The sequence below is a fragment of the Epinephelus moara genome, chromosome 6 (assembly GCF_006386435.1).
Source record: "Epinephelus moara isolate mb chromosome 6, YSFRI_EMoa_1.0, whole genome shotgun sequence".
NCBI lineage: Eukaryota > Metazoa > Chordata > Actinopteri > Perciformes > Serranidae > Epinephelus > Epinephelus moara.
Window position 1 is genome coordinate 22678443 of NC_065511.1, and position 23854 is coordinate 22702296.

General features: G+C 40.8%; 2 protein-coding genes across 4 annotated transcripts in view; one reads left to right on the plus strand and one right to left on the minus strand.

Moving 5' to 3' along the window:
- Window positions 1–14941, minus strand: part of chn2 (chimerin 2) — a 32827-nt gene extending 17886 nt beyond the window's left edge. Inside the window, exons 1-2 of one of the 2 annotated variants that reach the window (XM_050046251.1) lie at window positions 14917–14941; window positions 3002–3040 (exon numbers count right to left, since the gene is read on the minus strand). In XM_050046251.1, the coding sequence (XP_049902208.1) occupies window positions 3002–3040; window positions 14917–14920 (43 nt within the window). In that variant the 5' untranslated portion in view covers window positions 14921–14941. Of the gene's footprint in view, window positions 1–3001; window positions 3041–12786; window positions 13422–14916 lie in introns of those variants that run through there. The other variant, XM_050046250.1, reaches the window with a different exon arrangement.
- Window positions 14942–17162: 2221 nt separating this feature from the next.
- cpvl (carboxypeptidase vitellogenic like) lies at window positions 17163–23223 on the plus strand. Of its 2 annotated transcripts, XM_050046249.1 has the most exons (13): window positions 17163–17313; window positions 17487–17665; window positions 17767–17888; window positions 20013–20127; window positions 20220–20278; window positions 20405–20484; window positions 20585–20651; window positions 20750–20872; window positions 20973–21104; window positions 21273–21371; window positions 22105–22278; window positions 22403–22585; window positions 22679–23223. In XM_050046249.1, the coding sequence occupies exons 1-13, from the start codon at window positions 17309–17311 to the stop codon at window positions 22775–22777; spliced, it is 1437 nt and encodes a 478-aa protein (XP_049902206.1). In that variant the 5' UTR covers window positions 17163–17308; the 3' UTR covers window positions 22778–23223. The 2 variants fall into 2 exon arrangements, with proteins under 2 accessions (XP_049902206.1, XP_049902205.1); XM_050046248.1 differs by lacking the exon at window positions 17163–17313 and having other exon boundaries at window positions 17479–17665.
- The last annotated feature ends 631 nt before the right edge of the window (window positions 23224–23854 follow it).

A 23854-nucleotide genomic window follows, 5' to 3' on the forward strand; every position in this document is an offset into this window, starting at 1 on the left:
ACATATCAGCAGTTAAAATGTGGCTGTTGATCTGCAAAATCTGGCATAATTTATCACTCTTATACAGCAATTGGTGCTCAGTACTGTCTAAAACAGATTTCTAAATGGAAGTTTGACACTGGCATCAATTTTTACACTGCCAGTCACATAAATATGCTGTATATAAGTGTTGAGTCAGAATTTTTTTAGTTCCTACATTCCCTGAAGGCACTGTCACTCATGATTCCACACCCCTCTCAGTTGATGCCACGCCGCCCACGCCACATCAGGGTCAAAAGTCTGAAACTCAAAAAACAGATTTGAAACTGAAAAAAAAGATCTGAAAGTGAAAAAAAGATTTGAAAGTGAAAAAATAAGATTTGAAAGTGAAAAAATAAGATTTGAAACTGTAAAAAATAAGATCTGAATCTGAAAAGATAAAACAGCAACTGAAAAAAATAAGACCTCAAATGTGAAAATATATATGGAAGTGAAAAGTGAAAATAAATTATTCATTCAAAAGAATTACCAAAGTGAATCAAAATTATATTTCACCTGAAAAAACATTTCATATACTTATTTTTATTTTGAATACATTGTTGTATTTTTCAAAATTCAAGATCAACACATGAATTTTCAGTTTCAAATTTTATTTTTTCAAGTACAAAACATTTGACCCTAATGTAGCTCCATACACTTACATGTGCACAATACTGTGAAATACAAATACTTACACTTCCAAATACACACATGCAGCAAATCCAAGCTCCTCTGTATCAGAGTATTGGGTGAACTCAAAGTAAATCAGTGAAGCAAAGTGAAAATGGAATTGAGGGATTTGTGCTAGTCGGAGTAATCGCCACAAACACCTCAGCAGCCTCGCAGAATAAGCATGTAACCATTAGAGAATAATATGTGAGAAAAGCTGAAGCCCTGCTGCTGTTCCTGCTGTTTCCCTCTCTGTCAGGATAGACGTGTTTCCACAACAGAGGAATCAGTAGCTAAGTGCGGTTCCTTTCTTCATATCAAGTTTGTAATCCTTCATCTTTGAGAACTTGAGTTTCTCTTTTATCTGACAAACTGCCACATTTCCAAACCCAAAATCCTGCCACATTAAAGGTCCAGCGTGTTGGATTTCAGGGGATATATAGCCAGAAATGGAATATGATAAAATAAGTATGTTTTCTTTAGTGTATAATGACCTGAAAGTAAGAATTGGTGTATTTTCCTGACGTAGAATGAGACGATTATATGTACATAGTGAGCGGGTCCTTGTCCACACCAAAACCAAACCCTGGCTCTAAATAGGAGCACTGACGTTTTCAGGCTGGCCACAATAGTCAGCAGCGCCTCCACAACAAGCCGAACAGTGTTTCTTAGTGTATGATCACCTGACAATAAGTACTGTTGGGTTTTTGTTACCTTAGAGTGAGCCGCTTATATCTACATAGGGAGCAGTTCCTCATTTATGGAGATCACCATGTTTCACTGCCATGTTTCCACAGTAGCCCAGAACAGGCAGACCAAACACACACTGGCTCTGGATAGGGCCATTCGTGTTTTTTTTCACATCTTTGTGTCAGCCACCGTAGTTTGCAGCCCCTTTGCAATGACAGCGTCAGAAAAAAGCAAATTTTTTAAACGTGAAACTGCTTTATTCAGAATTTTTCCGGGTTTAAATCACAGAGTCCAATTTTTTTTTAGAGGAAGAGACCTTTGCGGATAATTCTGCTCCCAGTGAAAACCCTCTGAATGTCTGGATCTTAAGTTATCAGTGAAAAAGGTGAGCACACATTATCAGGTGCTGAGCTAGCGGCCCCTCTGCAACGCGCCAAACAGCGTCAGGGAAACACTGATTCGTAACATGGAACTGCTTTATTGAGCATTTTTACCAGTTATAATCACCTGGAGACCTCTGCAGATAATTTGGCTCCCTGTAAAAATGTCCTGAACAATGAACACTGAAGGATTTCTAACCAGGAGTTCATGCTTAGCACATGGGAGATGTTTCAGCTGCTTGCAATCTGCAGTCCTCACTGCTAGGTACCGCTAAATCCTACACAGTCTTTCCTGTTTTATATTTCAATGCACTCGCTCCTACATGTACGTTTTGCTACTTCTAAACTTTGTAAGATGCAGATGAGTGCTAAAGGCTGCAACAGTGTCGCCATTATTTACAAGCGGCACTACAGCAGAGAAATCCTTGTGCGAGGCTGAGCTAAGTCTTCACCACAGCAGATTCTCCGGGCAGGAAAAGGAGGACTCCTCACTGTGAATTTTCATGTTTTGTCAGGCTGACTTAAGCCAACCAGCAAGATCTGGACATCATCCATTCCTGTGACACAGTGAGCTCTAAAAATACCTCAGCAGAGGTCCAGAAGAGTCAGGAGAAGATGGGAGACTTCAGAAATGCAGCATCATTGGGAAAATTATACGGAAAGAGACGTTTAATTACAGGAAAAACGTATATAAAGGCTTTAAATGGTAATTGGTTAAACTGTAATCACTGTAAGGACAGACACAGTTTCCAGCTGAAATTGTGTGTGCTCTGCTTTAACAAATGCGCTATATATATTCTGAGGAGTCAATCCATTTCCTCCCACATGGCAAAAACATTGTATAATGAGGTGGGTGTTCTGAGGACCCTATTTCAGCTGAGCCTCTTTGCAGGTAGAAAATCGTATTTTCCCCGGATGACGGTAACCTATTTTACTCAGAGATCAGGAATCCGCTGTTTTGCATTTGTGCATGCGTGAATGTGTTGTGTGGGCGAGTGTGTTTGAGTTTGTGCCTTTTGTGTGTGTGTGTGTGTGTGAGTGCGTAGCTTTTTGGAACCTGCACCGTATTTAATTGTACTATATACAACAAAGCCCAATTCTTCCAAGCATAGAAATGTCTCTCTGCTATTTATAGATCCCAAATAAATGTGCTGTTGCGTACAGAAACACACTAAAAGGTCAAAGTCAGGTCAAGTCAGTCAAAAACATTGCTGTTCAACATATAAGATGAATTGATTACTCACAGTAGGACTTCCATATGGGCGGTTGGTAATCCTCAGGGTCTGTTAAACACAAAAATAAAGCAAATTTCTGTTATTAACTCACAGTGGTGTTAATAGACCGTGCCCTGTTTTCTCTCATTATAATCTCCGGATCTATCCCTTTCCCAGTCGACTGACTGTGAACCCTTCGCCATGATTATGTCACTGTTGTTTATCTCTCTTTTATAATTATGCATATGGCCTCACACTGTGCAGCTGCCTCTTGAGATGCACCAGTGAATACACTTCTAATCAGTGTCTCCGCTTCAAGGACAGTCAATACAGATGTCTGCGTGTTTCGCTAAACATCGTGTCGGCACACACCTGATCTATATTACCCGCCGGCAGGGTCTCAAAAAACACACAAACACACCAATCAAAATTAATGTAAGTAAATACAATTTAGCTCTTGCAACCCACAGGAAGACTTTCCTTTGGGAAACATGGTGTTTGATTTATAATTATGTGAACACATTCCTGAAATATATGACGGTGCTGTTACATTAGCTTGAAAAGAGTTAGAGAGGTGATGAAGTAAACGCCCCGTAGCAACTGATAATTTACTGTAATACCCAGCGGATGAAGTAATGACCTGTAATAAAACGTGTCGCTAAACGAGTCAGAAATGTGGCAAAATTTGCTACCACACTGCCAGTAATGTAATAAAATGCCCAGCCGTCACTATGACATAAATAGTACAGCATATTTTAACTCATAATATAATAATCATGGTGACAAAACGTTTTTAAACACATCTCACACCACAGCAACTCTATGCACTGAAGAGGATCAAAAGATGTGGTTAAAGGCTTTATGTAAAGCTCCTGTTTCCAAGGTATGAACCTTTAAACTCAAATAATGATGTTGTTTCTGTATTATGTTACAAACAAAGCTACAATTAAAGGTATACTATGCAGGATTTTCCTTAAAAACAATGTATAATCTCATATGGAAGTAATCCCTCTCAATTATCACTTATGACCCATGTGTGGTGGTGTATTTCTCTGCAGATACTCTGCTCGTATTTCCTCTTATTTCCTGTGCACGGGACGTTTATGGGTTCCCACACAGCACTCAGGTGAGGTTGGGGCTTTATAAAAAGGTGGTAACCAGGTGCCAGACCATAAGCAGCAGGCATCCAAGAGGCAAAGCATCGAAAAAAACGCCAATATAATGAGGCAAAACGCTAAATGCGTGTGAATCTGGGGTTGGCTTTTACTTTCATTTATGCTAGTGACTGCATTTATAATCCTACATAGTATACCTTTAAAATATTACAACGCAACATTTTTGCTCATCAGTTAAAGCACAGTACACCCAACAGAAAGTAACTGTTTCTCTAATGACAATCATGCAACTAACTGGTAATATTTCCATGCAATTTACAATATTTAGCCATTTCTTGACAGGTTTTGACCAACTAGCACCCCTAACATCTAATTGCATGTCTAAATGTTACTGCATGTCACACATGTTCCCACAGTGAGACTGACTGGAAGGATTCAGTCATACAGTATGAATCATGGTCGTCTATTGTTATCACAAGGGCATATGATAGTAAGCACAATATGCACAAAATTGCCACTATAACAACAAATGATTAATCTGCCTCTCACATGTTTATTGTAATATCTCTCAACATTGTAACAGCTGTAGAGTATTGCCACCATTTGCCTTAAGATTAAGCCTCGATTTCACAATTCAATTCTGTCTACTACCAGGTATGATCTCCTGAGAAACTGAACGCTCAATTTACGGTACAAAAGAAGTGCGTCAACAGTTGTGCAACCACAACAAGTAGAGCTTTTGTTTTCCCCAGTAGCTATGAGTAGCTGTCCCCAGTTACCAAAGAGCATCAATGAAAATTCTGTAGTTGCTATCCCCAGCAGCAGAAATGGCGGACAGTGTAACAACCCTAGTAACTGTGGAAACTCGACTCTGCAAAAGAAAAAGAGCCATGTTGCTGGGCTCTGAGGAAAATGGAAAGTGACCCAGTTGTCACAGCAGCACCAACTATGATACCACTTGGAAATGCTCGGCGTGGGAAACAGCAGAGGCCCCATGATATGATTTTATTACAATACTTTTCATGATATATTATTATTGCAATTTTAAACGTTTTGTGATATGATGAGTATTTCAATAACATATACTGCGATTTACTTTCTGTTTTTCAAATGCAAAAGATGTCCCCAAACTTTGTCGACATCTGTGTAATCTAATAAGATAAATGCTTTCAGTCTGGTCATATCTCTCTTTATACCTTTTTATTAGACCAAAATGTATCTAGTTGACCACAAAAGCCATTGATTTTATTGTTCTAGTAGGCTGCCAGAAGTTTAATTTGTATTTGCAGTGTTACTTTGTGTCTGTGCATCGACACAATATTGCCACACAAAAATATCGCAATACTATGCTGAATCGATTTCCTCCCACTCTTACTGGAAACGCTAGCAGGGTAAAAAGTTGTCTCTTTTGTCTCTTTCCACTTTTATCTCCCAGCACCATCACTGAGGGACTCAATCGTCTGTGTGAGTAATGAATCATGTTGGTCCAGAAGATACATGTTGCTCAATTAAAGCATTCCTTTGCACTGATCAGCAGATCGGGGCCACACCCCTCAGGCCAGAGGGAGAGAAATGCAACACACCTGAGAGGCATTTGAAAACCAGTGAGCACTTGTTGGATGTGGGCACTGATGTATGAGCAGCAGAATTGTGAAATCTACTCATGCAATGGCACAAACTGTATCACAACTTCTCTCAAAGTCTCTGTATATTCCTGTGCTATATTTATCTGTTTAACTGACGGCACTTACAGAGCAGGCAATCAGAGAAATTCCGTCATGCTGGTTTCTCTGCTGACTGCAGCAGGAGCTCGACTGGAGGCTGGTTGCAACATTATCAAACATACCCAAAGCTCATCATTGCCTCTCATAATAATAGCGCTGTTACTTTGGTAAGAGTTGGATTAATTACACAGGAAAGACAAGATAGGTGCGTAAGATCAAATGCTGAATAATTATGTAAATGATGAAAAAGCAGTTCAACTGAGAAGTGGATGCTTTGAGGGTAAACGTTGTTGCTAAAGCCCTCTGCAGAATGCCTGCCTTCAAATACAGATAAATAGGCTTCAGGCTCCGTTTGCTGATGTGTGGCCAAGCTGCCTCAGAAAATGTATTGTCCTTACACTGAAGCTTTGTCACTGTGTATTGCGCTGGCTACACTCTGAAAGATTTATTCCACTGCGGCTTGTTTAAAGAATGTGATTTCATCTGGTCGGCTGCCAAATACTCGCTTTTCAATCTGATTCTTTTTAATGACGAATGGCATTTCAGTCTGGAATTCTGCAGCGAGCTCCGGCTCGGAAAAGGGAGCTCTTAAGGGTCGATTCTGATGCAAACACCAGCACACACTTGCGCAAACACACACAAATACACTGGGCTACACTGTACATACCCACTTTCAACCAAACACACATACATATACGCGCACGTGTATAAACACACAGAAAAAGAACATCAAAAAGAATTTCTAAGCAGCTCAGAGTTTGTGCAGCGTCTGATGATCAGGGAGAATTTAAAATTCTGGAGCAGCCGAAGGGTTCTTCCCCCCCAAAGAAACAGCTATTAATTGTGTTGCCCTCCATTACTCACCAGTCAGAGGCATTCAATAAAATAATTACCGGCGGGTGTTTGCTTTGGTGACAAAGAGAATATCTGATGAATGAGGATCAAGCTCGCCTTAGACTTTCATCCCCTGAGATAACGTCTGCTCTAGAGTCTGCGCACATGCAAAAAAAGAAAACTGCCTCAGCACATAAAACAATAACTCATGTCAAGGTATAACGAGTACACGGCAGACAACAGGTTTAGAGCCTTTCATGACCTGTGCAGTCGTGTTCAGTATCACTCATTTTAGAGAAAAAGGATAGATGTCAGCGGAGAAGATACAAAGTTTTCTGTGTGGAGTCATTTCAATTATCCAGCAGGAACAATGTCCAGTCTCACTAAAACTCCCCAATAGACTATTTAGGGTGGCACAGCAAATGCAATAGTTTTATTTTGGCTTAAAAAGCTCCATATTCAGCTGCTGCCCTTAATGTGATTAACCACTAATGTTATATTGCTGACAATAAAATGACATGTAATATTTTGTGGTTTTATTTGTTGCATATGGATAATGAAACAGTAAGAATATGGAAGTGATCATGTTTCACTTGCTCTTTCCAAACAACATAAATGCAAACATTAATTGGTTATTGTGTATGAGGCCTATTCAATTGCCGGCTGGCGCGCCACAATCAGCCTTGAAACAACCTCCGTGTGGCCCAGCATACATCAATCTAATTTGCCAACATGACAAAATATGTAAACTACATATAGCGTCTGAAAGGAGCTAACAAGTGAGGCATCTTGTTTTCTTCTCATCTCTGTTGGGTTGCACATGTGCAGTGCCAATCAGGCGTGATGTACGGATCAGCTTCACAACGCTGGTTGTCATATCTTTCAAAAATCAACGTTTTCTCATGTGAAGCAGAACCGACCACGCTTTGAAGCTTTTCGAAACATCTGGGCTGCGACAGAATAAAAAAACATGTCCTATGTCTTTTCCTGAACACTTATCCTTAACTTCAATGAAAAACATCACAAGGTGAGATGTGTGTCTCTATGTGAGCATGTGTGTGAGAGAGATGGAGAGGGAAGAGGGAGATACTGGTAAAGAGGGACTTGTTATGGTTCTGTGCATCAGTAGCACTGATAGCTCTTTTTCATTCTGTGTCTACACTTTGTGATGTTTCTGGGTCAGATATGTGACCATTTTTATTTCAAAAGTGACAGGATAAACGTGGCTTTTTTTTTTTTAAACTACATTCATTTGCATTTGTTTGCCATTTGCCAAAAGCTAAAAAAAAAGGTTTTACATAAGCTGCTGAAGATGTCTGGACCCATCTACATTTCCTCCTTTTAAAATCAGCCGAACTGAATTTGTAATTGAATAGCCCTGTTGTATATTATAGCAATATATTCAAGGTCTGTCGTGTCTGCACATTTGTCAGGCAGGCAGAGGTGATTTCTTTACAGCCAGGTAAACATACTCACACAGGATAGTCTTCAGGGTTTGAATTCAAGAACCTGAAGTACTTGGCACACTAATGCACCATGGGACAGGCTTTTTGAGTATGGGACCAGGGGTATCCCTTTCTAACAATCTGGATAGTACCAAAGGACTTTGTGCTATTTTTAGGGACACACTGGACAAAATTAATGGTGAATTTTATTTTGAACGCTTGGGTTGTTTTCTGTTTTTCAACCCTTAAAATCTTCAGCTCACACTTCTTTCCTGCCAGTATCAAAACAAGAATATTTATGCTGGACCTCAGTGATAAAACATCCATCCTCTCCTCCCTATGCTGGTTATTAATTAACACTAGATGCGACTTCAAGGTCCATCTGCAAAGGCATGAAATACAAGCTGCACAGCTGTCACTGCACCATATCTTCTATGCTGTCTAATTGCAAGGTACTGGCAACACATCTAACCGAACGGCTAAAGAGACGAGGCCTGAAATGAAACACAGATGTCTTAAAAGTGAGAGTGTGATAACTATCACCTTGTTAGTTCTTAAGGTTTACACACTAGTGGACACAAGTCAGTCTCCTTATAAGAAAACATAAAAACAGGCAGTGTTGATATTAGTTTCATGCCCCATGTTCCCACCGTCGACATGCACCTGCTCATCTATGCTGGGGTGTCTGTCTGAAGGTGAATGACTTTTTGGTCTTTTGTTTGTTTTGGTGGATCTTCAATCCTTTTTCATTTCAGGACTGAGTGTACTGAGCAATAATGACATCCTGTGTGACCCAGTTTCTTCTGGGTCACTGTTATCGTGACCTTGACGGTCCAATGATGATGATGATGATGATGACCAAGCTGGTGTTGGTGTGCTGCACCACAACCACATATTTCACCCCAGTATTTTTACAGTTGGTTAAGTGTATTTTTCTCTGCTCTGCTCGAACTGAGCAGCTACTCAGAATAGATGGTTGTTCAAACACTGAGCTACCTGACTATTCCTGTCTCGGATGTTTTAGTACCTATTGTGTTTGCTATTTTCAGTGACGCCTTTCTTATCTTATAGTGAAAATACATAAGATTTTGTGCTTTTACTTGTCAGGATGAAGTAACTGTTGAATGCACAATGTGATGTGATACCTATAGAATAATGGCACCATCTGTGTTCACTATACAATTCTGTCTGCCAGCGGGTTTCATCTCCTGGGAAAATTAAGGCTTGATTTGCGGCACAAAGGAAGTTCATTAACCAAAACAGGAAGAGGATAGCACCTCTGTTTTCCCTTGTAGCTATCAGTAGCTATCCCCAGTTACCAGAGAGTATCAGTGAAAGTTCTTTGCAGTTACTACTCGCAATAGCAGAAAAATCAGATGATGGAGCAACTGAAGTTACTGTGCAAACGTTACAAAACTCAAACGAAAAAGAGCCCCGTTGCTAGACTCTGAAGATGACAGAAAGCAATCTGACTGTCTTTGTGACGTCAAGAACCGTACCTCTCAAAAACTCTGTGGGGTGTGGAGCAGCGCAGGTGGGGTACAAAAGTTGTCTGTTTCCACTTGAACTGAGTGTCTAAAAATCAAGGCAATCATAATACTTTTATTGCTTCAAAACATTGCTCTCTAAAGGCCTTGAAGATGAAAATGTGAATAAGCTTGGCTAGGGAAGTAAAAAAAAGTCAGATTTGAATTGGCCATTTGAAAGAGAATTTTGAATAAGATGCCCCTTGATTAAAAAAGAAAAAGATAACAGATATCAAAATACAGCCTCAATGTAATTTATAGCCAGTATTATTCACATGTATAAGTGACATACAGAGACAACACATTCTGGAGTACACAGATACATACAGACCTTCATATAAACACACACACACACACACACACACACACACACACACACACACACACACACACACTCTGTCTTGTCAGTGGGATGCAGCAGAGCTGCAGCAGGGAGACCATCTGTGTATTACACTGATCCAAAACAAGCATTTCAACACTGCTTTAGTGCTGACCAGATAATATGTGACAGGTATGAGGGCGCCTCTCTGGAGCGTGTTTGTGTGCTACTGGGCTGTACACCAGTAGAGAAACTGTATGTTTTTTCTGTTAACAGGAATTGTCAGTGAGTTTAAAAGGGAAAAGTGTGATTTAGTGATCTGATTCTGGCATCGCCTCGTGTCTGCCACTGAGAGAGTCTGTTGTTGTAATTAACACAGGACTGACGACTGGGATACGTTCAACCCGAATTTAAATACTTGGGGGATGAACTCCCCACTCGCTGATGCTGTGAAACATGCAGATCATTTCAGTAAGTCAGCATAGATGACACAAATGCAGTCCTGTGTGATTTACACTGGCAAAGACAAGAAATAGAGTGGTGGAAAGATTTGGAGGTGAACTGCAGACACATGTGCAGAATTGTGTTGAACAGACAGCCTCTCTGTAATACATGGCTGTAATTCTGCCTCCCTGACCAATTTTGTCATTTAAGGCCTGGAGCTGAAGGCATACTTTCATGCTCTATCCCTCAATTTATTTTCAAAGCTTTATTTCCTGGAGCCGTCTGGCAAATGGTGTGCTGCTGGTACAGTACATGCTTCAGTGCCCACCCGTGCCAAGAATGTGTAGGAATCTCCCTGATCTAGACGAATAGCCAGAAAATATCTTTCCAGGCAGAGGAAGAGATTGCAACATGAATGCTGCAATCGTGTTGCAATCCTCTCAGTTTGTCATTATCTTTTTATGTCAAGCCTCATCGACTATTTTTCACCTGTGTGTCAGGGTTGCAGTTACAGATTGTGTATATACAATCCAGTCTATACATTGCAAGGCGGTCTGTGTACATACCATTGTTCCTCAATTTCAATCATTTGCAGGAAGCACAGAAATAAATCAGTGTCGGCTCTCATAATGTAATTACCATTGCTACAATCGTAAATCAAGCTGCTGCCAGTCACACAAGTTGGATAAACTTTATTTACACACTCCGCCTGAAACAACAGCTTCTAAACAAGATTACCAGATAGCAGCATCATCCGAAGCAGCTGAAATAACTACACCAAGAGCACTTTGTTTGCAGCCAGAACAGACGACCTAATATGGAGCAGAAATTGAGCCGAGATTCATTTTTGAGTCATATGCCTCATAGACTAGATTATTCAAATGTTGTGTCTGACTGCCAAAGAGCTCCGCATGAAAATAATAATACCCTTGTGACAACCACTCTATCCCTGGCAGCAGCGCAGCTTGTAACCTCTGATAATTATATTGAGAGCCCAAAAGTAATGACAACCCTCCAATGCCACAGAGAGAAAAGACTTTCCTCTTAAAGCAGCAGTGGTCAAACAGTAAATCCGCTGCTCTCTGAAACGCACACATGAGATAATGCTCTGTGAAGCATGTGGTTGCCACAGGCTATATCAGCTTGGAAACGACCGTCTTTCCCTCCCATTGGGCAGTACCTAGGGGAAATGTGACTCTGCTGTGTGGTGTGGTTGGGATTCAGAGAGAGTAAGAAAGTAAAACAAACATTATGTATACTATACGATGTCCTCGCCCTGTATAAACCGATAGCTTTGTCGTGCAATATTCAGTTAACATTTTTGTACACTAAACATTTTCTGGACTCTTCACAGTTAAATGTAAAATATTGGTGGAGACGGCAAACATAAATCCAAAGTGCTGAGCCTGACATTATAAACGGCCTCTCCCTCCCCTTCACACACACTGTCCCTTGCTCACACACACATGCCTCTGGTTGTTGGCGGGGCTTCCACATCAAACAGCACTGTGATAGTGGAGTTTGTACTTTATACCCTGGCAAACACGAGCAACGCGCCTTATCAACACTGAGTGGGATATACACTGAGACAAGCATGGTGCGGCTATTTCATTCTGGGTTTGTTTGAACAGCTGCTAACCCACTTTCTGTTCTCATTCTGTGAAAATTCAACCCTGAAATTGAAATTTTTACAAATATATAATGGCCACCACTCACTGAGCTATACCTCATTATATGCAGTGGGGATTGGATTGAAGTTTTGTGCACACTGTGGCAGTATGAACTGTATTATGTCACTGGACCATAGCATATTAGGATTTTTTTTTTTTTTTTACAATGTCCCAGCCTGGTGCTGCGTTTTAGAAAATGGTAGACTACACAGGCCAAAGATAATCCTTAAACCCAGCCAAGTGGAAAGTCAATAAGGGAATTGTAGAGATGATTGGCAATCTAATGATAACATCCAAATCCAACCTCACACTGACTGCATCTCACAAGCTTATAATCCCTTTGCACATGAAAGGTGTCCTTTCCCTCAAGTGTTTCCACCACTGAACCCAGATATAACACATGGAGATGCTTTTCACTTATGGTTAATCCTAAATCACAGCAGCCACTGGATGGTTCTTTAATGATATGTTTGTTTAATGATTACCAAGCACGTGTGAGATGCAGATGGAGGAAAAAAGAGGATGTCACATTTCCTGGTGGATGTGTTAGGTGTTTTAGACAAGATGATGAAAAAAAAAGTTTGATTTAAACCATATAAAGGCAGATATTTCAAAGCACACAGACAAGCACAGTCAAAAATACCACATTATTATTATTATTATTATTATTATTATTATTATTGCTTACATGTAAACCCTTTAGTGTCTAGTTTGAGTCTGGGCTATGTGAACTCTTACCAGAGGACACAGATGAACCTGAGAGGCTTGAGTTACTGGATGCTGCCATCCCAGCCCGTTTCACGGCTCGGTTATTCCCGTTTGGCCAAGGTGCGCTCACAGCAGCTCGTCCCCGGCGGTGCCTCCATTTCACTCGCGTCCCAATGTGCTTCACCTTTGACGGCGCTACCGGTGGACTATTTCATGTCTCGTCTAGTCCCGAGCCCCACCAGCCGTCTGTCTCAATCTGCCGATCCTTGTCCTCGGCTCGCCGCGCGCCTCGGTGAGGAGCTGGCGCTGCAGCATTCACTGAAGGTGCTGCCGCCACGGATAAAAATAGTCAGACAAGCCACAGGAATATACTCCGTGGATCAGTTCGCCCAAAGCATTTCCCCACACCGGACACGCAGAATCTGTAGGTCTAGATTTGTGCCATGCAGAAATCAGCTATGGTTTCCATGTGCCACTTTAAGGGTTGTAATAAACACTGCAGCGTAGACGCGCCTTCTTAAAGTGAAAGTTTGGAGCAGGGCTGCCAGATGTAAGCAAGCCCGACATGCAAAAGAAAAACCCAAAACAGCAGACTTCAGCTCTGATTTCAGAATCAAAAACACACATTAAGTTTTGTGTTGAAACCTCGACTTCATAAGCCATTCATGCAAAGGCCCAACTGGCTGAACCACATTGTTCCAGCTTTGGCACAGTTTCATTAGATGTCATGTTATGTCATGTTATGCTGAAAAAGCCAGAATGAATGTCAGTGTTTTTTGCGCCATCTGGTGGGGCTGCTTCCCCCACTTTTCTCCAAGACCACAAACAAAAAGATGGATGTAGTGTCTGTGGTATTAACTTCGGATTTTGAAGGGAGGGTTTGAAGCCCCCTCAATTTCATATTCATGCCTTTCTGCTACTTTCACTGTTTCTTCTTGTATTTAGGAACAACTTGGGTTGGCTGCCCTCAGTTTTATTTTGCTTGTCACCAACAGGTTGCTTGTTTAATCACTGGAGTGCAGGATAAATCTGGGCAGTTAATTGACAGCGTGGTACTCCTTTCTCTATCATTACCACTGCTGAGATGCCCTTGAGAAAGACACTAAAGCCACAAATGCTCCAGTGCAGATGTTCAGTGGCCAACAGATAGGACTGTGTGGTTGTAGTGGGCAGCTTCCAGATCAGAGTGTGTGCAACTAAACTGTTGAGCAAATATAGGTTACAAAAACGTAACTGAGTGTGATTGCCTATCAAATATGCCCCAAAACATACCTATTTTAAAGCCTTCCCAGACTTTTTAAATTGCCAACAAGTCAGGCGTAATAAAAAGTGAATTCACCTATTAATACACAGCTGTGTAAGCATCAGACAAGTGTGCTGCAGCCTTCATCTCCTCACCTGTTCACATGTGCTGTCACATCACAGTCCACAATCTTCTCCCCAGCTGTGAGTAGCTTCATATCCACTGTGCATTGTATTGTAATACAAAGTGTCTGTCAACACCACACTCAGCTAATATTGAAGCTCTTCTGCCCCCTAGTGGCCAAACATTAATACCTGCAGCTTTAAAAATCCCAGCATTTATACTAAAATCACTGTTTGAGTTAGGTGCTGGTGGACACTAATGGCTTTTTTAAGGGCAAGCATTCTGACCTTCATAGCAGGACACACACATAGTATTAACATTTATAATGAGTTGTCTCTATTTGTGTCTCACAGTTGCAGGTTTCTGTTGTGTATGCTGGCTTATAGGTGTTTTTCACAGAAGACATTTTAACATGGCACAGTAGGAAAAGCACAGAAGCAAAAGAACAAATGAATGATGGTTGAATTCCATTGGGCTACTTCAGTTTATGGCATGCTGGCTCACTGTCACAGCTTACTGGGACAAACCGCAATCATTGTTAAAGTTGTTAATGTGCTTTTCCTACGATGACAAGTTAAAATATTGTCCGTGAAAAAGACCTATAATAAGATTAATATAATAGCTTTTACTGTAAAAAGAAAAAAAGAAAATAAATTCAGAGTGGTTTTAGTATACATGGTAGCGTTTTTACGGCTGCATCAGTGACTAAATTGACTGACACACAGTCCTAACATTCAGTATTACCAACATAAGTCATTCTGGCTAACATATTGGCAACAAAAATACCAACTTACACATTCAGCAGACATGGAGCGACATTATCATCCCACCGGAGTTGTGTGTCTGGCCACCTGATGAATCCAAACCCATTGTTCAGAGGTCTTTTTGCTCCAATTTGGTCTCCTCAACTCCTGAAAAATACATATGTACATTATGTACTTAGCTGGTTGTTAACCTCTGTCTGTCATCTGGTGCTGGGCAGACAATGCAACTTTAAATGTGCGCCAGTGTTGAGAATCATTTTCCTGTTGCGGAGATTCGACTTTGGGGTATTTTTGCTTGGGTGTCCCAGCCTATCACAGCCTACCCAAATGTTTATTCTCTAGTTTCAGGATGACAGTGAGAAGCAAAGCCAAACCATGTGTCCCAGTTTTTATGCTACCTAATTATACAGTATAAAGTGTACAGAGGGCTTTCAAATGCTGACTGAGCATTACTCTGGCAGTGAGTTCACAGGCACCACTTTAACACTTTGTGCTCAGGGGGAAATAATACAAGGTGTGTGCTTAAATTAAACTATGAATACAACTGCCCCATTTAAAACATGACATTTTAAACATTTGTACAAAAGGCTAATTTATTCATTCAGGATTTATTACTATATTTATCTGTTTTGTGAACTGTCACCAGCATCAGAGCTGTACACTTTCATTTAACTTTCTCCAGTTGTATCATTTGCAATATGGGACACTGAGAAAGCAAGTGATTTTATTTTTTAAAGGTCCAGTGTGTGGGATTTAGGGAGAACATATTGGCAGAAACGGAATATATCGTTTATTACAATAGTAGTGTGTGTATATATATGTATATATATATAGTTTATAACCACCTTTTTTCGTTTTCGTTACCTTAGAATGAGCCGTTTATATCCACATATGGAGCAGGTCCTCGTCTACGGAGATCACCATGTTGCACCACCAAAAGAGGAAGATATACTTAATTAGTCCCCGAGAGAACATTAAATTTTTTCACCCTGTTGTCATGTACACACACATGCACAAACAGGACCTATAGGCCTACATGCATTAAATAGAGAGACGTCAGATCAAGGACAGGCACCCTGAGCAGTTGGGGTTTCGGTGCCTGCTCAAGGGTACCTAGACAGTGCCCCGGAGGTGCACCTCTCTCTGCACCTAAGGCCCTATAGACAGAGCTACTGCCACACCAAGAGCATCATATAAACATAGCCTTTTTGACGTGAAACTGCTTTTATCAGTCTTTCTACGAGTTAAAATCACCAGGTTCATTTTTGAGAGACAGAGACCTCTGCTAATGATTCGGCTCCTGATAAAAACCTCCTCAATGTCTGGATCTTAAGTTGTCCGAGTAAAAAGGTGAGCACACATTAGCAGGCACTGGGCAAGCGGCCCATCTCCAACATACCAAACACTGTAGGAGAAACACTGACTTGTATTGTGACACTGCTTTATTCATTGTTTTTACTAGTTTCATTTACCTGCTCTGGTTGTTTTGTAGAGGAGGATACCTCTGCAGATAATTTGACTCAAAGTAAAAATGCCCTACACATCTGGACCAAAAATAAGGTAAGCACACATTTTGTTATCAGAGAAAAAAAGGTGAGCACTCATATGGAAGTTCTAGACTAGTGCCCAGTCTCACACACACCAAACATTGTAGAAGAAACACTGAATTGTAACATTAAACTACTTTAGTCTGTGTTTATACTGGTTTATATCATTGGTCCATTTGTTTTGGGGAAGAGGAGACCCCTGCGGATAATTCAGCTCACAGTAAAATCGTCCTGAGCAATGAACACTGAAGGAATTTGAAGATGTTTCAGCTGGTTGCAATCTGCAATTCACCGCTAGATGCCACTAAAACCTGCTAATGTTACACAGCGGACCTTTAATGTTTCAATTAATGTTTCAATTTTCTTTGGTGAACATATACACACATACATATTTACCGTCAAAACTATCCTTCTAAATCATACACTGTATAAGTATACATAATAATACTATAAAACGTTACAGTCTATGCTTCTTACTTGTTAGCTTTGTGTCCCATTTGTTTGTCTAGCCGTTGTACTCAGCAGCACCTATCTTAAAACAGCATTCACAGTTTACTCACCAGGTCAGTCTAACCTGTTTTGAAATATGGCCGTGTTCAGCAGCTGTTTTAGCACCAAAAACGTTCATTTTTTTCCTTTCAGGCAACTTAGTCAAGAAGCAGGACGTTGCCTGCAAGACCGTGCTGAGGGTTTACAACGCCGGTAGCTAGAACTACGACCACGTGACGCAATATGTCATATGGCCTACGGAGAGCTGGTCATGTGACTCATCTTAACATGTTCACACATAACTCAGTCCACAGCTGACCAACTTCTGGACGTCTTTCTGAATAAGGGCTGAAATTTATCCCGTTGCCATCGAAACGACGGTGAACATGAGGTGAGTTTTAACAAATTAAAAGTGTTTTTTTCGCCTACTTCTGGGTGCTGTCAGGCTCGCGCTGTGCTTGTGGTTAGACTGTTTTGAAATGTGAGTGACTTTGCGATGTTTGAGGTTCACTGAGGGCAGTCCTGAGTCCTGTAGTCTGATATGGGTTTTGTAACTATGGGCAGACTGTGGAGGAGGACTCTGGGTGTCCTCTTACTGTGGGCCTGTCTGGACTCCGCACTCTCCCGAGGCTGCTCCTCGTTTTTCTGCCGAAAATCTCACCGTGTCAGCGGCCTGAATGGAGTCGACCCCGGGTCTCCTCTCTTCCTCACTCCCTACCTGGAGAAGGGCGCCATAGACGAAGGTATAAGTGCACCCACATTACATAATACTACTAAAACACTGCAGTCAGCTGGACTCATGTTTATAGATTTATAATGATCACATCTTTTCTTTGTCTTACAGCCAGGAAACTGAGTCTGGTAGGAGACCTGCCAGGTGCCAACGTCAAGAGCTATGCAGGGTACCTCACTGTCAACAAGAAATACAACAGCAACCTCTTCTTCTGGTTCTTCCCTGCACTGATGGTAGGCTCAAACTTCTTCTTTACAGCAGGGGCTTTCCTCATTACACAGTTTCATTATTGTCAGTGCTGCAGTTTGGGACAGGATCATAAGGAGGAGGAAGGATTTTTGATATAAATAGTAAATCACGCGCTTGATCTGTTGGAACTCAAAAGAATCACACTTCAGATGCTTTTACTGTGCCCCCTCAGTCAGTTTGTGATAAGGAAGTGCACCTGTGTGTGTTTAGTCAGCTGCAGTGAGTGTGGGAATGTCAGCTATGGTGGTAGACCCTGCTTTGTGTTAGAAGTCAGGTTTCATCAACCAAGGCCGAAAGGAAATAAGGTATTTAGGGGCTTTTTGTGTTGTTAAAGCTATAAATCAGTAACCAATTCCCATATCTGTATTTCATACGTCAGTGTAGCAATATCACATACCTTTTCATGGCACTGAGTGAAAGATCGAGCTTGCAGCCCTGAAGATACACATATTTTTTCAATTTTTTGGACCTCATATTATAGTGCATGACAGTCACTATTTATCTCCTACAGAATTTACTTTGCATTCAGTCCGAGAGATTCTTGTTCAGCCTTACAGTTCAGCCTCTGTGCAGATGCTTCTGTATGTTACAGCTACAAGTTACAGGAGTCGTTGCAGACCCTGTTTTTCCATCTTTTTGTGTCTAGGCGACTAATGGAGACAACAATTTTTGAAACTGTTCCAGTCTTGAGAGACAGCTGCAGCTACAGTGCTTCCCCTCCCACATCTTCCTACTCCCCACATCCACATTCAGCTCACATAATCTTCTTGTACTTAATGGGTTTTAAAAAAGAAAAGTAAAATAAATAATAGAGGCAAATAATAACAACAATAATAGAATAATGATGAAGACAGTATATATGGGTCAATAATTGCATAGGATCAGGCATAATTATACTCTTATTGTCTTGTTTATCAAATGTTACTTTCTGCAAGTGTAAGTAATGAGTGATCTTTTCCGTACAGTACAATTCCTATAGGTTTTGTAACCACACTGCATGAGTAGGGGGTCTCTGGATCCAGCCCGTGAACAGTGATACATTTGTGTACACAGTGTCATCTGGTATTACTCCGTGTAGCGCTACCATGGGGTCCCTGGGCAAGTCAGTACCAAAATATCCCGTTACATATATGTTGTCCCAATAGGTCGTAAGCTTTTGACATGCCCAGAATGTACCGACATAATTAGCTAACACCTCTCTGCATGTTCTCCAGAAAGCACCAGACGCAGAAGCATCAAATTTACATGTTAATTTTGCACTGTTGATTTATGTCCATTAAAAGTGCTTGTTTTTGCCACTGACAGGCTCGGATTGTTATTCTATGTGGGTCGATAACTTAACGGAAAAGATGACACAGAGAAATCAAATGTTTCACCTTACTTTTCGCTTATCTTGTGGACTTTTCTACATTGTCGAAATTAGCTGAATTTTCAGCCATGTCACTGAAAATCTTTTAGATAAGAATAAGATACGCTTTCTGTACTCCAAGACAACAAACACCTCTCCTCTCTCCAACTCTCATTAATGTTTCCACTGTTGTTTTTCCTGATACAGGTCACCTCTCATGACATTTCAAAAAGAAACTCCTCCTTAAGAGAGAAGTAGCAAACAAACTGGGTCAATGAAAGCTAAAGACAAAGTTTCACTTCTCTGTGGCGTCTTTTCTGTAATGTTGTCAGACACTTATAATAACAGTATGAGCCTGTCAGGGATAACAACAAGCACTTTTTTTTTGACAGTGCACAATTGTCCAGGTTGAAAAACACCAGAGTCTCCTTTAAAAATCTCTAAAAGTTCCTTAATTTCAGACAAAAACCACCAAAATGTGATAGTCCAGAGTTGATAATTCCATATTAGGTGACAAAAGACACATGTTTGACATTTTACCTTGACTTGTTTGCCACATCTTTACAATCTGATAAACCTAAACCTGACCCCATTTTAATCTGTATTACTATCACTGGCTGGGAAGTTGAGTGATAACACACAGAAGGTATTTCCTAACGGAGTTTAGTTCGTTCAGTTTTTTTTGTTTTTGTCAATAATGTGAAGTCACCACTGGGTGGTGCTGAGATCTCAACTTTCTCTGTGATGCCCTGACTGACAGGCACAGCGAGATGACACTCCAGTCCTGCTCTGGCTGCAAGGCGGGCCCGGTGGCACCTCCATGTTCGGTCTCTTTGTGGAACACGGACCATATGTGGTGTATAAGAACATGACTGGTAAGAACTGATCAGCAGCATACTCAAACATGCACTGTGTAGTTTGTGTCGGAGCGTTGTTTCTGATCTGCTCATGTTTTGTGTCTTTGCAGTTGGTTTGAGGGAATACGCTTGGACAACGAGATACTCAGTTTTGTACATTGACAATCCAGTAGGTATCATTATTTATCCTCAGACATAAAACACATTTTTCATTCAAGGTTTCTAAGCTCATCTGAACTTTTAATGCTCCTTGAATATTTATGACAAGTCTTCAAGGAATTATTTGTTCTTCTAGGTCGGAACAGGTTTCAGCTTCACTGGTGATGACAAAGGTTTTGCTCAGGACCAGGATGATGTTGGCAGAGATCTGTATAGGTGAGAAAAACTGCCATCCAACTCTAACATATTGTTCTTGTCACTTGGATCTCTAAGTCTGGTGTTTAACTGTTTCTAACTCTTGTCTTTTTTTTCAAAGTGCTTTAACACAGTTCTTCCAGATCTTTCCCGAGTATCAGTCCAGTGAGTTTTACGCAACTGGGGAGGTATGTTTTCTTTTCAAGCTTTGTAAATGAACACTGTGGAAATTTATAGCAGTAGTGTTACATGCTAACCCATGTAAACCTTCTCTGTCTCCGTGCAGTCTTATGCAGGGAAGTATGTTCCAGCCATTTCTTACTACATCCATAAAAACAACCCCACTGCCAAAGTGAAAATTAACTTCAAGGGAATGGCTATTGGTGATGGGCTCTGTGATCCAGAACTGGTGCGTATCTGACAGTGTCTTTAAACAACATCATCATGTCTTACAAATGTGTCTGTGTCGTGTAGAAATGAGATACTATTTTATATTTTTTCCATCTCAGATGCTGGGTGGTTATGGTGAGTTCATGTACCAAACAGGCATGATAGACGAACTCCAACGACAGTATGTCGTCCAGCAGACAGACCTCGGGGTTAAACTCATCCAGCAGGAGAAGTGGGTGGAAGCTTTTGAGGTAAGAGATGCCTCTCTCTTGTCAGAATACAAGTCAGTGTTACTTATCATCATTTCTAATGGTTCAATGAATAAATGCCATTTTTATTATCACAACATTTAACAAACTGTAAAACTGTGAATTAAAATCAAACATGTCAGTGATCTTTGTGTTAATGTCTGATGTCAGGTTTTTGATAGCTTGCTGAATGGTGACGTGTCACCATATCCCTCCTTCTTCCAAAATGCTACCGGCTGCACCAACTACTTCAACTACATGACATGTCAGGTATATAGATCACCTCCTGTGTGACTTCCTGGAGCAAAAATTTCAAAACTTCATGTTCAAATAGCCTAGGCATTACTTAAAGGGACAGTTTACACCCAAATCAAACATACATATTTTTCATCTTACCTGTAGTGCTGTTTATCAGTCCAGATTGTTTTGGTGTGAGTTGTTATCTGCTGTAGAGATGTCTGCCTTCTCTTTAATATAATGGGACTAGATGGCGCTCAGCTTGTGATGCTCAAAATGCCAAAAAATCAATTTGAATCCACAGACCTTGTCGTGAGCAGTTTCATGTAGGAACTATTCTCTCTCTACTGAACTACACCCGTCAACTGTATCACTGCGCAGAAGGAAGTGTGCATCCACTGCAAGCTCACCTACCACCACTGAGCTAGCTAATGTTACAGCTCAGCCGAGTAGGACACTAATAATGGTTACATTTTGTCACAGACACAAGCCTCATGAGTAGAGACATTGCTGTTGAGTTTTTCAAATGTATTTTTTTGGCACTTTGAGCACCACAAGGTGAGTGCCATCTAGTTCTATTATATTGGAGAGAAGGCAGACATCTCTACAGCCGATATCTCCAACACTCAGCAACTCGCACCAAAACAATCTAGATTGATAAATAGCACTACAGGTAAGAGGCAAAATATGTATTGTTGATTTGGGGTGAACTATCCCTTTAAAACAACACACAAGCCACTACATTCTGTTATTTTATGCACCACAGGAGCCTGAGGATCAGGAGTACTTCTCCCAGTTTGTGACCTTGCCAGCTGTGCGACGCGCCATCCATGTGGGAAACCTGACGTTCCATGATGGCTCGCAGGTGGAGAAGCACCTTCTGCAAGATGTCATGAAGAGCATCAAACCGTGGCTCGGGGTGCTGATGGACAACTATAGGGTGAGGGGTGCAGGATTATTCGATGTACAGTGGTAGCATGTTGCTTACACTTGAACAGAGGAAAGTCCCTCTAAAGTCTCTCTAACAGTCTCTCCTTGTTTGCTCTGTTTCTACACACACCCAGGTCTTAATCTACAGTGGTCAGCTGGATGTAATTGTAGCAGCCCCGCTGACTGAGAGGTTCCTGCCCACTGTCAACTGGACTGGGTCGGCTGAGTACAAAACAGCCCCTCGCTTCCACTGGAAGCTTCAGCCCAGTGACACAGAGGTTGCCGGTTATGTGAGACAAGTGAGAGATTTTTACCAGGTGAGCAGACATGAACAACATCAGATAAACAATATGAAAAGTACTCCATTAATACTTGTGTTAAATTCTGTGATCGGTCCTCGTGTCACGCAGGTCATCATCCGAGGAGGAGGACACATTCTGCCTTATGACCAACCAGCGAGGTCCTTTGACATGATTGACAGATTCCTGTCAACACGGGGCTGGGTATGAAGTGTTTTGGTGCTGCAACACAAATGATCAAAGCATTTCCTCTTTATAGAGCGTATTTTTGATTATTGACTGTTGATTTTAGAGACTGTTTGATTGTCTCAGCCAGTGTAAATCAGCACGTTGTTGGATTTGTACATATCTTTGCAGCTGATTTATAGGTTGGACTGAGCTCTGATGCACTGCAAATTAAATACGTTCTCTTAGCCTGGATCCAGATCTGCGAATCGCCATCCGCATCAGCAACTCAAATATTACAGATTAAACAACAGCCAGTTCAGCCTGTTGTCAGGCCTGAGTGCTATCGAAATCATTTCATGTCATAATTTTTGTTTGATTGTGTGAGAGGGGGAAGTACAGTTCATATGTCATTCAGTCAGAACATACTTGATGATGAAACACCTTGAAACTGGAGCTGAATTGTCATGAAATAAAATGTTTTTTCTAAATCTGAGTGTCTAAATGATCACTGAAGACTGCCATGATTTTTGCAGTCTAAAAAACTTTTGTAAATTGACTTATGTTGCAGTGTTTTACAGGTGTGGCTGCACCTGTTGTTGAATGGGGTTTCTGCTGTCAAGTATTGGTTAATCAACAAAATGTCCACCAGGAGTCACTGTGCTACAAAGAACTTCCATTGCAAAGCAATTAGAAACAGTATCATCTCCCAAAACTGCTGTGGGCATTCAGTGTAATAAAAAAAATAAAAAAGTTAATACTATTACATTTTTTATTATCTTAATTCAGGGCCTTAAAGCAATATTAAAGTACTCAGTATCTCTGATTAAAGTTTAGGGGCAGCTTTGCATGTTGCAACAATACTCACAGCTTGTTAATGTCATTATTTTTGACTTTTGTTGTGGCTTTAAAAATGTATCTGACAAGCTGAAGTGCTCTGTACATTAGTTGGTTATTGTTTTGACTGAGTGCCACGTAGTTGTTTGTGTACTAAAGTTAACTGCCATGTTATTTCATCGGGCAACTATCAAGATGTCTAGACAGTTTAATAATTAATGAGTATTCTAAACCTTTAAAGCACTTAACTATTTAATGAGCAGTTATGTCTCAAGGACAAACATC

Excerpts from the sequence above, each read along its gene's own strand:
- cpvl (XM_050046248.1), top strand. The coding sequence starts at position 17,479 with ATGGGCAGACTGTGGAGGAGGACTCTGGGTGTCCTCTTACTGTGGGCC. Across the intron at positions 17,889-20,012 it reads GGTTCTTCCCTGCACTGATG|GCACAGCGAGATGACACTCC; the intron begins GTAGGCTCAAAC and ends CCTGACTGACAG. Across the intron at positions 20,279-20,404 it reads TTTTGTACATTGACAATCCA|GTCGGAACAGGTTTCAGCTT; the intron begins GTAGGTATCATT and ends TTGTTCTTCTAG.